The sequence below is a fragment of the Penaeus vannamei genome, chromosome 23 (genome assembly GCF_042767895.1).
Source record: "Penaeus vannamei isolate JL-2024 chromosome 23, ASM4276789v1, whole genome shotgun sequence".
NCBI classification, from domain to species: domain Eukaryota; kingdom Metazoa; phylum Arthropoda; class Malacostraca; order Decapoda; family Penaeidae; genus Penaeus; species Penaeus vannamei.
The window spans coordinates 27,720,415-27,732,914 of NC_091571.1; the positions used below are offsets into that span (position 1 = coordinate 27,720,415).

The 12,500-nt window shown below is 33.6% G+C and overlaps 1 protein-coding gene across 3 annotated transcripts in view; it reads left to right on the forward strand.

Annotated features, from left to right (window-relative positions):
* The window catches only part of LOC113826550 (hepatoma-derived growth factor-related protein 2), a 44,718-nt gene that overhangs the window by 2,275 nt on the left and 29,943 nt on the right, over nucleotides 1–12,500 (forward strand). For 2 of the 3 annotated variants that reach the window (XM_070137849.1, XM_070137851.1), the window contains exons 2-9: nucleotides 1,557–1,633; nucleotides 2,415–2,547; nucleotides 5,567–5,738; nucleotides 6,366–6,547; nucleotides 7,998–8,133; nucleotides 9,552–9,718; nucleotides 11,883–12,060; nucleotides 12,328–12,392. In XM_070137849.1, the coding sequence (XP_069993950.1) occupies nucleotides 1,557–1,633; nucleotides 2,415–2,547; nucleotides 5,567–5,738; nucleotides 6,366–6,547; nucleotides 7,998–8,133; nucleotides 9,552–9,718; nucleotides 11,883–12,060; nucleotides 12,328–12,392 (1,110 nt within the window). The remainder of the gene's footprint in view (nucleotides 1–1,556; nucleotides 1,634–2,414; nucleotides 2,548–5,566; nucleotides 5,739–6,365; nucleotides 6,548–7,997; nucleotides 8,134–9,551; nucleotides 9,719–11,882; nucleotides 12,061–12,327; nucleotides 12,393–12,500) is intronic. The other variant, XM_070137850.1, reaches the window with a different exon arrangement.

Here is a 12,500-nt window from a genome sequence, read left to right on the forward strand (position 1 = left end):
GTCAGTTTTTTTCTTTTCTTTTGGCAATTTCAGTTTTATGTATTTAGGATGGGGTCCATTCGTTTCTTTCTCACGATGCTCTGTCGAATTCCTGTGACCAAATGTTGGATTGGAGGTTTCCTTTTATCTACTTTCATTTTTATCTAAGGTAGAATTCTTGGCTTGAATTTTGAAATGCTTGTTATGAACAATTCCTCTCATATCCCCCCACCCCAAACCCCTGATTCTTGATGGGATCCCCCAAGGTTATTGGCTGGTGTTTGGAACATTTTGAAATTATAAACTTTTGCTTGGGGACTGCTGCATATGCCACCTTCCTGTAACTCCTGGTTCCTCATGGTTTCTCCAAAATAACAAGGGATAGGAGAATGATAAAGGAAGAACAAAAATTCCACATCTGCTAAAATTACCAATTTAGTTAACCACTAGCTGCCGGGTGGCATGTACGTACATGCCATGACTGTTGTGGACCATTTGCTTGTCAGACAGAGTTTATTTTCTCTCATAGTAGCAGCTTCATTTATTGGTAAAGATTTTAGGCAATAGCACCTAAAATGAAGGTAGACCTTTAAATTTATAATGTTTTTATAAATTATAGCAAAATAAAAGCTTTTAGGTACCAGATGTCACTCACAAATTACCAAACGAGCCGGACACAAACAGGAAACTGCCGATGCACGCCAACAATCCCATTATCACGACTGCTTGCCAAACCTTTTTTCCTGGCGGCATTGATTTAATAAATTTTTGTTTTAATTTTCTTGGCTTTTACTAGTAATCTTGAGGCTGCAGAGTGGTGAAGTATAAGAAGGTAATAAAATATTGTGGAATATGATCTAGATTTCTTGTTAAAAGGATGTTCAATAATGTTATTATTGATATCAATTGTAATTTTTTTTTTTAAGTGAATTATTTTCATATATCTTTATGTTTTACTGTAGAGTCTTGAGAAGTGATTTCTCCGACAGTGGCTAATTCTAGAATAAGATTGTGTATAGTTTTCCCAGAATAAGTAATTATTTTGTATGGGACTGTATTCATTAGTAACACGGCCTCAGTGCTGTAGGCTCTGACAAAGGCCAACAATCTACATCACACTACTATTGAATAGAACTAGAACTTGTTCCTTATTTTCCTTATTTGATGATATATTGCTAGGCAGGCCTATAAGTTTAATCTTATCTGAAAATACTTGTTTGAAGTTTGTTGATCATTGCTAGGGTGAGAAGTAGAGAGGCCATGAAATCACTAAGCACAGATTCATGGATTACATGCAATATCTGATTAGGGGCTTACCTTTAAGTCAAACAGTTTTGCATTTGTCCTTGATATACAGTAATGTTTTTTTTTTTTTTGATACATTATGACCAATACATTAATTTGCTCTATCATCACTGTCCTTTTCTGAATGATTACCAAAATTCATAATGGAATGGTGTTTATTTTAGCTAATTATCTTTATATTAGGGGAAGGTGAATGCATTCTGAAAAGGTATGGTTAATTTTATGAATTCAGATAATAGAAAATACTGATTTGTAATTATTTTTTCCGTCAGATTGAACCCTATGAAGAAGATCCATCTGGCAAACCACTAAAAAAGTATCCAGTCCTGTTTTATGGGACTTATGAGACGTAAGTAACCCACACAACTATTACAGTGAAAGTAAGATGAAAAGATCACCGTTAAAATTTTTTATTGTTTGAATCAAGTTGTTTGAATTTTTGCATGAAATTCAGCTCGTGAAAAATGGCATCAGGAAGGTATTGCTGTCAAAATACACATGAGCTAAGAACAAATTGTGTCTTGCCGACAGACTTTCAAATAGATAAGAAAGGCTGTGCGATTGACATAAACACCTTTATTTGTTTTTAATGAAAATGTAACACCTTTGGTATTTGTCGTGACAGCATGTGAATGAATTCTTCGTGCATTTTTTTTTTTTTTTTTTAGTATTTTACCAAGGAGTATATGTATTAGTTATTGTGTCTATTCAGTCAAATATTAATTTAAGGACTTTGGACTATGACACAATGAGGGTTAAATCTTGCTACTCTTGTTATTGCAAGATCTGTCAGATCTTATTAACAGCATGACAGTGCTAGCAAAAAAAAAAAAAAAAAAAAAAAAAAAAAGTCTTCGCATTTAACATTGTGTTAGATTTTTAAACTGTTAGTCAACATTATACAAGGTCTGAACAAGAAAGAATGTCTTGAATGCAAGTGATGTATTATACTGGTGTCAACTATATCTTCATCAGAGATACATCCTTGTGCTGTTAAGATATTTATTCTCAGTTGCATCTTATTCTGTCTTTGTTGCAGTAAAGACTGTTCATGTGTTAATCAATTCATGCCCTTAAAATATTGATACTCTAAAAATTCTTGTATACTATATCCCAAAATTTGATTTCAGGGCTTTGCTGAAACCAGATGACCTATTCCCTTACTCAACCCACGTAGAGAAGTTTGGGAAACCACAGAAGAGGAAGGGCTTCAATGAAGGCCTGTGGCAGATTGTAAATAATCCAAGTCTAGACCCAAGCATAGTAAGTTTCATGTGATATAGAAATCAGTTGGAGATATTTTCTGGTAACCCTGCATTGTAACTAACCTATTGGGCATGGATGGCATGGCATGCATGCCCACGGCAATTTTAGTTTATTGACTCCTACAATCTGGATGATGTGACCATCCTGTAGTAAAAAAATCTGACTGGAGAGGCAATTGACATGAACATGCCATCATGGGAAAATTTGGCTTTGGGCTGGGATGACACAACTTGATGTCGTGAACATTTCAGGTGAAGGCTGGGGTGATATGAAGGACTTACCAAGAGTTCAGAAAGCTCATGGGTGATTAGACTCATTTGCCATTTAAGAAGAGGCTTTTGCATTATTCCTATTGATTAATGAGTGTGGAATGTAGTGTCTATGACCCATCCCAGTAAGTGTGCTGGCTCCATGAAGTACGCTTTTTCCATGCTCAGGATCCTATTCCTAGCTTCTGTGACTTGTGGCGCAGGTTGTATTACTGAAAATAGAATGTTAAGAAAAAAATAAGTTACACAAATAGCAAAATGTTAGTATTATGGTTGCACCAAATTAGGAACTACCTAGAGAGATGATACGGAGTCTATGCAAGGAAAGCAGCCCATTACTATTTGGATAAAGTAAATGAAGTGATAAATTCAGACTTGGGAAAATGGCAAAAAAGCTAAAAACTCTTACTCAGATAAAGAGAAAATAATATTGTGCTTGTTCGTGTGCGCCCAGCCTACAAACTGCACACCTGACAGAGTGGCTGCTCAGGTAAGCCTAAAGCCCATAATTTGGGCCGCATGATGGCAGTGAAGCAATCCAGATCCACTAAGTTAATTATGTTTATTCGTAGATGGATCATCAAATGCCTAGTTACTAAGGAATCAATTATTAGTTGTACCTATTGCTCGTGTTTACCCCTTTCTTTGATTTTCCAAAAGATTTTTGATACTTTATTATTAGTATTTGAATAACATAATAGTAATCATATTTTTTATTCCATAATAATAAAAGTATCAATATTCATGGCATCTTTTAGATTTGTTTAGTAGTATTTTAACCAGTTAGATCCTTGCTGCCTGCTTATATCTGAAAATACAGGCATTAGATGAGTGACAATTCTCTTGGATGTGTTGCTTCTAGGCTTGGCCCACACAAATGATATTGTATATTATCAAGATTCCTTGCTTCTCTATTGCTGTGTACTTAATTTTTTTTCTTCATAAGTGTTTTTCCATTTTCCAAGGTCTATATCCATATATTGACCTTGCCAGAATTTTCTGTGTTGCACTCATGCCAATGACTGCTGGCAGCTTTTCCGACAGGGTGTTCGCTGTTTACAGCCAGTCCTTTCCACTTGCTTGCTTGCTTGAGTGAGTCATTATGCATATACATGTGCTTGTCATGAAGGTTAGGCTTTCCTTTATGGCTACAGCTGTGTCTATCAGCAAAGTGATATTAATGATTTAATATGCTGTATCAAGATGGTAAAAGAAAGTTTTCTTTGCACAGACTCCATATCATATCTCTAGGTAACAATAACAATAAGTAACATTTTGTTATTTTTCTTCATTTTTAAAGTGTTTTTTTATTATATTTTCTCTGACACACCCTGTACTGCTGGTCATAGCGGGAAGAATAAAATCCTGATCATGTAAATGGTGCCCTCTCTCATGTCTAGACTTTTCCAGCCATGGTGAACAGATGGTACATTTCACTTTCATTTACTGGTAGAAATAATGCAAGAGCCCTACCTGAGTGTCCACTGAGTCTAATGGCAAATCATTCCCTGTCACTCTTGCCTTCAGCCAAATTTTTCCATGGCAGCATATTCTTGTCACCTAGCCCTCAGCCAAATTTTTTTATGACATTGGTATTTTACCTAGTTCCAGTGGGTTAACCCACTAACGATGGGTGTCCCACATATGAGACAGTATCATATGTATCAGTGTAACGCTGTATCGGGGTTTGCGCTCCGACGCAGCAGTGCGCTACGTCCGCCCGCCGATTTTATAGCCGCTCGGAATCTTTTATTTTTGGTTTCAAAATATACAGGCATTAATGGGTTAATAGCATGTGAAAAGAAAAATCAAGGATTGTAGAAATAGTTTGGTCACAAGGGCCTACTTATTGACTCTTTGGGGAGACATCTGTCTGCATGACAATTCACCAAACACTACATGAACTCAAGATGATGGGTTAAAGCTTTTGGTGAATGGGATAGAAAAGGTACTAGCTTTCAAACAAAATGCATTAAATATTTTATATGTTGTAAGAACTGATATGAAATACAGGTGGACTGTCCCTGGGAAAGGGAGGGTCTGCAGTTATTTAGAATTAAGTAGCCTAGTGTATTGTATATGTATGTGGAAACTCCCACACCTCTGATTATATCTTGATGGGAATGATTCATACACATCATGGAGTGAATTGTTATATATAGCAGTTTAGACATGAGTTCATGGAAGTTAAAAGAACATTTAGAGGTTTTAGGTATATTTACTCATGAAATATGCTTTGCATTAATACCTTTTGATAATGTGTGTGTAGAGCATGAAGTATAAATGTCAAAAGAATGGAGTGTAGATTATGATAATGATATCTTTAATACTGCTCAGGATAGGCAATTTGATCCAGTTAGATTTTTATTTTTGCATTTTTGTTTTCTTTTTGAATAAAAAAGAAGTTGACCTAGATTTTTATGACAGGATGGTCACACTACCTAGATTGTAGGGGTCAGATTAAAGAAATAGGATGAAAAGGTGAGAACAGATAGACTTGGTTGTTTAACCCACTAGCGACGGGTGTCTCATAGGTTAAATTTGTATGATTTTTTTTTCTTTTTTTTTCTCCTACAGGCTTTTATTTTTAATATATTTCCCATTTTATAGATTTTAGTTGCTTCATTGCAAAGCTTATTCCATTAAGAGAAGGAGTTTGTGATGTAAGTTTGAAGTATTAGCAATAAAAAGTGCATTGTGGGGTTATCCCAGCAACAAACCTTAAAATGAGTTCTCTATCCTCACAGCCCATACCACCAGACGTGTCCTCAGCCTCCCTCCCTGGTACCCCAAAAACCCCTGCAGCCAAGCCCGGCAGAAAGTCCCTAAGTGTGACACCAGCAGTGACGACAGATGTTAAGTCTGAAGAGTCTGATGAGGATGTAGGAGATTTAGTTATCGATGAGTCTGCAGGGAAAGGTATGAATGGGGAGATTTTTTTTTTTCTTAGATGGAAAATCTTGGGAATTCTTTTCCTTTTAGTCTTTCCAGTTTTTCAAAGATTGTAACCTGCAGAAGAATGTGCAGAATACAGTAGTCATTGGCTTTACTTTCTCATTATAATCCGAAGGTCATTTTGCAAAAAAAAAACTCGCTTTTAAGGAACTATCAACTTCATGGGAAGAGTAGGTATCACAAAGACTTTATGGAACATGCTTGTTTTTTGATATTTATAAAAAGAACTAGATTTTTTTGTTTTGTATTTTAAAGTGCATGTTGTAGGAAATATTAGGAAGTTAAGTTTAAGATTATTTATCCAGTTTATCTTCATTTATGGATTTTCATTTTGAAAATGTGGAATGTAAAGAGATAATCATTTGTCTTCAAGCTTGGAAAAAGAAGCAGTGTGATATTTAGTTTATATTTATATTCTTTAGAGAACAGTATGATAATCTTTCCTGATTTCTTATGAATCATGTTAGAATATTATGAGATAGTCTCAAATTAATGGAAAATTTTATTAGAAAAGACAGGTAATTGAAACTTGAAATAAGCCAGCAAATTAGATTAGAATGGAAAACTGATAAGTTGATATTTCATGTTTAGGGGCAAAACCTGGAAGAAAAAGAAAAAGGCAGGATTCCGACATAGCTTCAGAGACACCAGCCAAGAAAGCGGCATCTTCTGATGTTAAGAAAACACCCAAAGAAACTCCAAAGCAAACTCCAAAAGAAAATAAACAGTCAAAACTTGTAGCTAAAGAAACTCCAAAAGAAACTCCAAAGCAGGTATTTATGATGGCTGTGTTTCATTTTCGTGTATGCTGTACAGGGAAGTGAAGTGGAAATAAGTAGCTTTGTTAAATTTGGTTTAGCTTTTATATTTGAATAGGTGAATGAAGAAAAAATAGGTAAATGAATAGGTAAGGAGATGAATAAGTAAATTAATAGATAAATAGTTCAATAAATAAAAGAATGAATAAATAGATAAATAAGTAAATGAGTAGATAAACAGGTAGGTAAGGAAATAGATTAATTTCTTTTTATTCTTTGTTGTATTTATCTATTTATATTTAATTAATTTGTTTGTGTATTTGTTTGTTTATTCATTTGTTTATTTATTTCACATATTAGGTATGTATTAGTGTTCACAAAGTAATGATATATATTTTGTTTATAGATATGAAGCTCCAAATGCCTGTTAATGATTTTAAAGCTTAGGGCTAGTATTAGTTCTATGATATACAGTGAAAATTATATAGCTTGTGAACTTGTGTATTGTTTATCAATGATAGTCATGCATCTCATTTATTTAAATAAGGGGTAAATGAAATTTATTCTTAATATCTACATATTTATAGAACTATAATTTCCTACTCTACAGCTTTAGTGAAGGGCTCCTGGGTTTTATTTTTCATTAAGCCATGTGAAGAACATCAGATATTTGTTTTACTTGTTTATGTACACAACTAGTAAGTGGCGCTAGGACAAGACTAAGCATTGCTGTATAGCTTTGTTTTTAAAAGAATTGGTCATGTGACCCCCTGAGATCTTCAATTTTTTTGTGGTGGTCCCTATGATCAATTTTGTAATGATGAGCTTTATGAAAAGATAAGATACAAGTCATTTGAAGATCCATATTTATTAACAGCACTAAGGCAGAAAAACTTTACTAAAATGGAATTGATGAGTATTTCCATTTGTGACTATGATGGTAATTCTTGCTTATAAGTAATAATAAAGTTCAATTTCATGAATTTTTGAAAGTTTGGATGGAATATGGATAAAAGCAACAAAGAGCATTGGTATAAAGATCTCATATCAGTATCAAAGGATATTTATGCCTTGTGCATTATGAATTCATCATACTATAATTTTTTATATGAATATGAGAAAAGCAAGTAGAAATAATTTTCTCCAAGTACTTATATGAATGTGGCAAATAATAATCTGAACATGGCATATAATGGAGCCGATAGTTACTCTATGAGACCTGTAATCACCAGTCTCTCAATTTTCAGTAGAATATGCTACAATTGTCTCTGAATTAGTTCATTAAAGTGTGCTATTGGGAAATCTGGTTAACTCACTAGTATATAAAAACAAGCAAAAATGAAAGTTCAAGGCTTAAGATTTTTTTTCCTGTGATCTGATAAGGATGGCAACAAAGAAGAAAAAGATTGGGTATCTAGATTTTTTTCTGCAACCTGATATGTAATTTATATTATCTGTATTACAGCAATCTGGAGAATCTTTGGAACCCCAAGTTAGTCGAAGTGGGAGGCTAATAAAGCCTAAAAAGTTCTTAGATGAAGGTGAAGATGCTTCCCGCCCACCGTCAGCAGCAGCAGGCACACCTTCCACTCCTGTTCCAGGTAGGTTGCAAGTTACTTTTTCTGAATTGTTTTTGTGAATGATTAGATGATCAGAAAGATTCCGAAAAGAGGAATTTTTTCATGTAAAACTTCTACAAAAGTGAAATGCAGGCTGAACCTCCCTAGCCAGTGGTGTCGTCTTTGACAGTTGGGAGCTAATTTGAATGTAGTGGTTGGTAGTTTACATTGCTACCATTAAGCCAGCTGTTGCACCACAACTCTTATTTCTTGCCTACCTGAACTGAACCTGTCCATGCCATACCAAGCCACAAGCTGGGCACTATGCACATTCAACTGTTTTGAGTAAGAAAATTAGAAGTGGGGGAAGCATACATTTACTCTGTGATTGCTTTGGAAATCAGGCTAGAAAGGGACCCCAGGCCTACTCTCGAGGTGCTGTATCTCCTCAGTCACCACAGTCAGCACCAAACTTGAGAGCAGTTTCATTAATAAGCACAGTTTATAACAGACTTGACTGTATGTGGCATGGATACTTGGCACCTTCATTTGGGCCTGGCTCATTGTGATGTGACTAGATGTCTGGCATGAGTGGGGTAAGTCTGTTGAGCCTGGATCTAGGTTAATTCGTATACAAATTGTATCCACATCAGGAATATTGCACAGGATATGAATTATTGTGTTTGTTTGGAAAATCTGCTACTGTTGTACCTGTCTGTTCCTAAGCTTGCAAGTCAAGGGAGGTTCAACTTCTGATTAAGAAAGAGGATAAATAGATGGCTATTGCTTCTTTGAATAGATGATGTTTGTTATAAGGTGAAGAATATTTACAAGTCTATCTGTGGAGAGTTGCTCTCACAGGGTTGCAGTTTGGAAACCAAAATGAACTATGCCAGAATATATAGAAGTTGTAACTTATTTTAAATGTAAGTTTAAACAGGATTTGTTGTAAATGTTCTAGAATTTTTACAATAAGTAAAGTTTATGCTAGTTGTGGCTTTCATTCACTTGTTTTCTTGAACAGTAAATAATGTTCTGTTAGATTTCTTCACAAAGTTGTCTTAAGAAATATGGTACCACACTTTACACTTGCATTAAAGCCGAAAGTTCTTTACCATAGGTTGCAATTGGGCTTTGATAAGTTTGATTGATATTGCAACTCTGTAGTAATGATCACTTTAGTTCATTTAATGGTTATCTTCAAAAGAGAATCCACTGTCGTAAATGTAGTGGAACATGTATATCGTGATATGAAAGTTTACGTGACAGATTATAGTTTTTGCTTATTACTGTGCACATTCAGCAAAATTTGGCCTTTTTGAGTGGTAGCACTGAGATAAGTTATTTTATATAAAGAATGGAATTATGAAGTTGAATGAGTAATTGTACTTACTTTTATTTGTAATATAAGCAAATTATGCAAAAGAACAATATTTACTTTATGGTACATATTGTCACAGTTGCAGAGGCTGCAAGTACCCCTTCAATTACCAAAACTAGCAATGCAGTCAAAAGTACTCCCAGTGCACCTGTCACCACGCCAAGAAAAAGACTCTCCCTCTCCGGGTCAGAGGAAGTTGCGCCAGCAGAGTCACCTGCAGTGCCGGAAGAAATGCCCACCCCAACAGTAAGTTCGAGTTTTATTTATATATATATTTTTTGACATAGGCCTGTATAACCTGATTTTTTTTTTTTTTCAATTTGAGAAAAAGAAAATGGACTAACAATTTCAAATTTCTGCAAGATTCAGAATATGCTTTTTTACACTTTTTTTTTCATTTTTATATTAATTTACATTAAGCATGAAAGAATGGCCTTCCATATACCTTGTTGAGGGGAACAATATGAGCTCATAAATGCTTATCTTTATGAAAGACTAAAGAAGGAATCTTAATCAAAAGAACTTTTTTTAAAAGTGCAAATAAAGATTCATTTAGTGAGTCTCGTTCTATTTTTAATCAATCCATGAAGTCAAATCTTTGTTTTGTAATCATTCGTAATGGTTATAGTTTTACTAACCAGGTAGAATTTTTTCTTCAAACAAGCTGTTTATTTATATGTATGCATGTGTTCATTTATATATGTATTTAGTTTTATTGTGTTTTTATTTAGTTCATATCTTTATTTGATATGTTTTATTTTCTATTTTCTATTTTTTTTTTATACTATCTACTATATACTGTGTTTATATTTGTTTATATTTACATTTATATTTATATTTATATTTTCAGTTATATTTATATTTATATTTATATTTATATTTGTATAAATTTATTTGTGTAGATTTATACTTGTATATATATGAATTTGTATATATATGAATTTATATTTATATGAATATATATTTATATGAATATATATTTATATGAATTTATATTTATATGAATATATTTATATGAATTTATATTTATATGAATTTATATTTATATAAATTTATATTTATATAAATTTATATTTATATAAATTTATATTTATATAAATTTATACTTGTGTAAATTTATATTTATAGTTATATTTGTATTTGTTGATACATTTATATTTATATTCACATTTAAATGTATATAAGCTTATATTTATGTTTTTATGAATTTATATTCATGCTTATATTTAAATAAATCTATATTTATAATTAGTTATGGTTATAGTTATGTTTGTCTTTTAGTTTATCCATTTTATTTATTTTATTTATTTATGTTTTAAAAATATTTAGTTTGCTGATTAACACGTTATAATGTGATTGTAGGAAGTGATACTGGTTGAAATGGAGGTGCATAGAGATGTTATAAAATATAGTAAATTCTTGGAAGGCTGCTCCTACTCAGGCCGTAGTTCTTGATTGGGAATGATGAGAAGGGGTGTCCTTTTATTTTGAAAGGCAGTGGTCACTACCTACCTTCCCCCACTTGTAATTTTGATTCTGCATGTATGGTATAGCTGTCCAAAATTGTATGTATTTTTGAGTACATACATTTGAGAATTTTTTGGCTACTTTGGATAGCAGATGGTATTACTTTTATCTTTGTTTTGTTTGTTTATAGTCTGGAAGAAATAGATAAGTTGTAGACAGTGAACATTGATAATAGCATTTATATAGAAATTTCTTACATTCTGTATGATTTTATAATAGTTTTATCATTTTTAAGCTCATAATATTTTAAGGAGAGCTATGTTTTATAAACCTGACAATATTTACATATAAAGAACTGAAAAAATGTGTATTAACCCATTGGCGCCGGGTGTCACGTACGTACATGCCATGGCTGTTTTGGACCAAATGCCGGGGGCATCATGCCATGCCCATTCCCGTGTTACTGGCTCGTCGGACGGAAGTTGTTTTTCTCCACTAGTAGCGGCTTCATTTATATGGTAAAGATTTTAGGCAATGGCACCTAAAGTGAAGGTAAACCTTCAAAATTTTAATATTTTTATAGATTTTAGAAAAATAAAAGCTTTTAGGTGCTATATGTTGCTCGCAAACTACTGATCGAGCCGGGCGCAAACAGGGGAAACTGCCAGTGCGCGCCAACAAGCCGGCACATACGTAAACGTGACAAAATTTTTACCCATCACTAATGGGTTAATGGTATTTCATGGAATAGATATTATTCATGAAAATGCCCTTGCAAATTTGGATTGGTAACTGAGTCACCAGTCTTCCGCTGTGCTAAAATCAGCAGTCTCTCGATTCCAAGAGAGACCTGTATGATTATCTCAAAAGGGAAGCCTCTGTTTTTTCTTTCCTGCTTAATCACAGCTCAAACCCCCCCTCTTATCTTTTCCTCCATCAACAGGGCCCACCACCAAAGAAGAGAGGGCGTCCTCCAAAGAATAGAGACATAGACAACTCGCCCAAGAAAGCACCAGCTGCAGCCCCTCCATCCGAGTCTCCTGCCCAAGAAACTACCTCAAAGATGTCATCGCCGCCCACTAAGGCTCTGGCTGATGTCAAACAAGAGAAGAAGTCTCCTAGTAAGTTTCAAAATCAGATGTTTAAGCTAATATGTTAGTTGATCAGTAGATGATTGGATATAGATAATTTACACATGATAGGGACAGGCAGTCATTTCATATTGTGTCGAGTTTCTTAGTTGTCATGTACTTCATTTTAATTGTATATTGAGATGCATATTGGTGTTAATTTTGGTTGTAATCAAGTTAAAGTACAAAAGAGCTTGAAGTTTATAGGTAGTGACTGTATGCATTATTTTTCCCTTGTTAATTTGTCTTCTTTTTCAGTAAAAGAGTCACGTAGTTCAAAGAAATCTCAGTTGAAGCAAAATGAAATAGAACTTCCCAAAGAGGTAAGTTGAATATTACTATTCCAGTAATTTTATAATGATTTAGATGTATTCTATATATAATAATAAATTGCTGAATAAGTGTGAAAGATACCGACAGAGTGGTTTGTG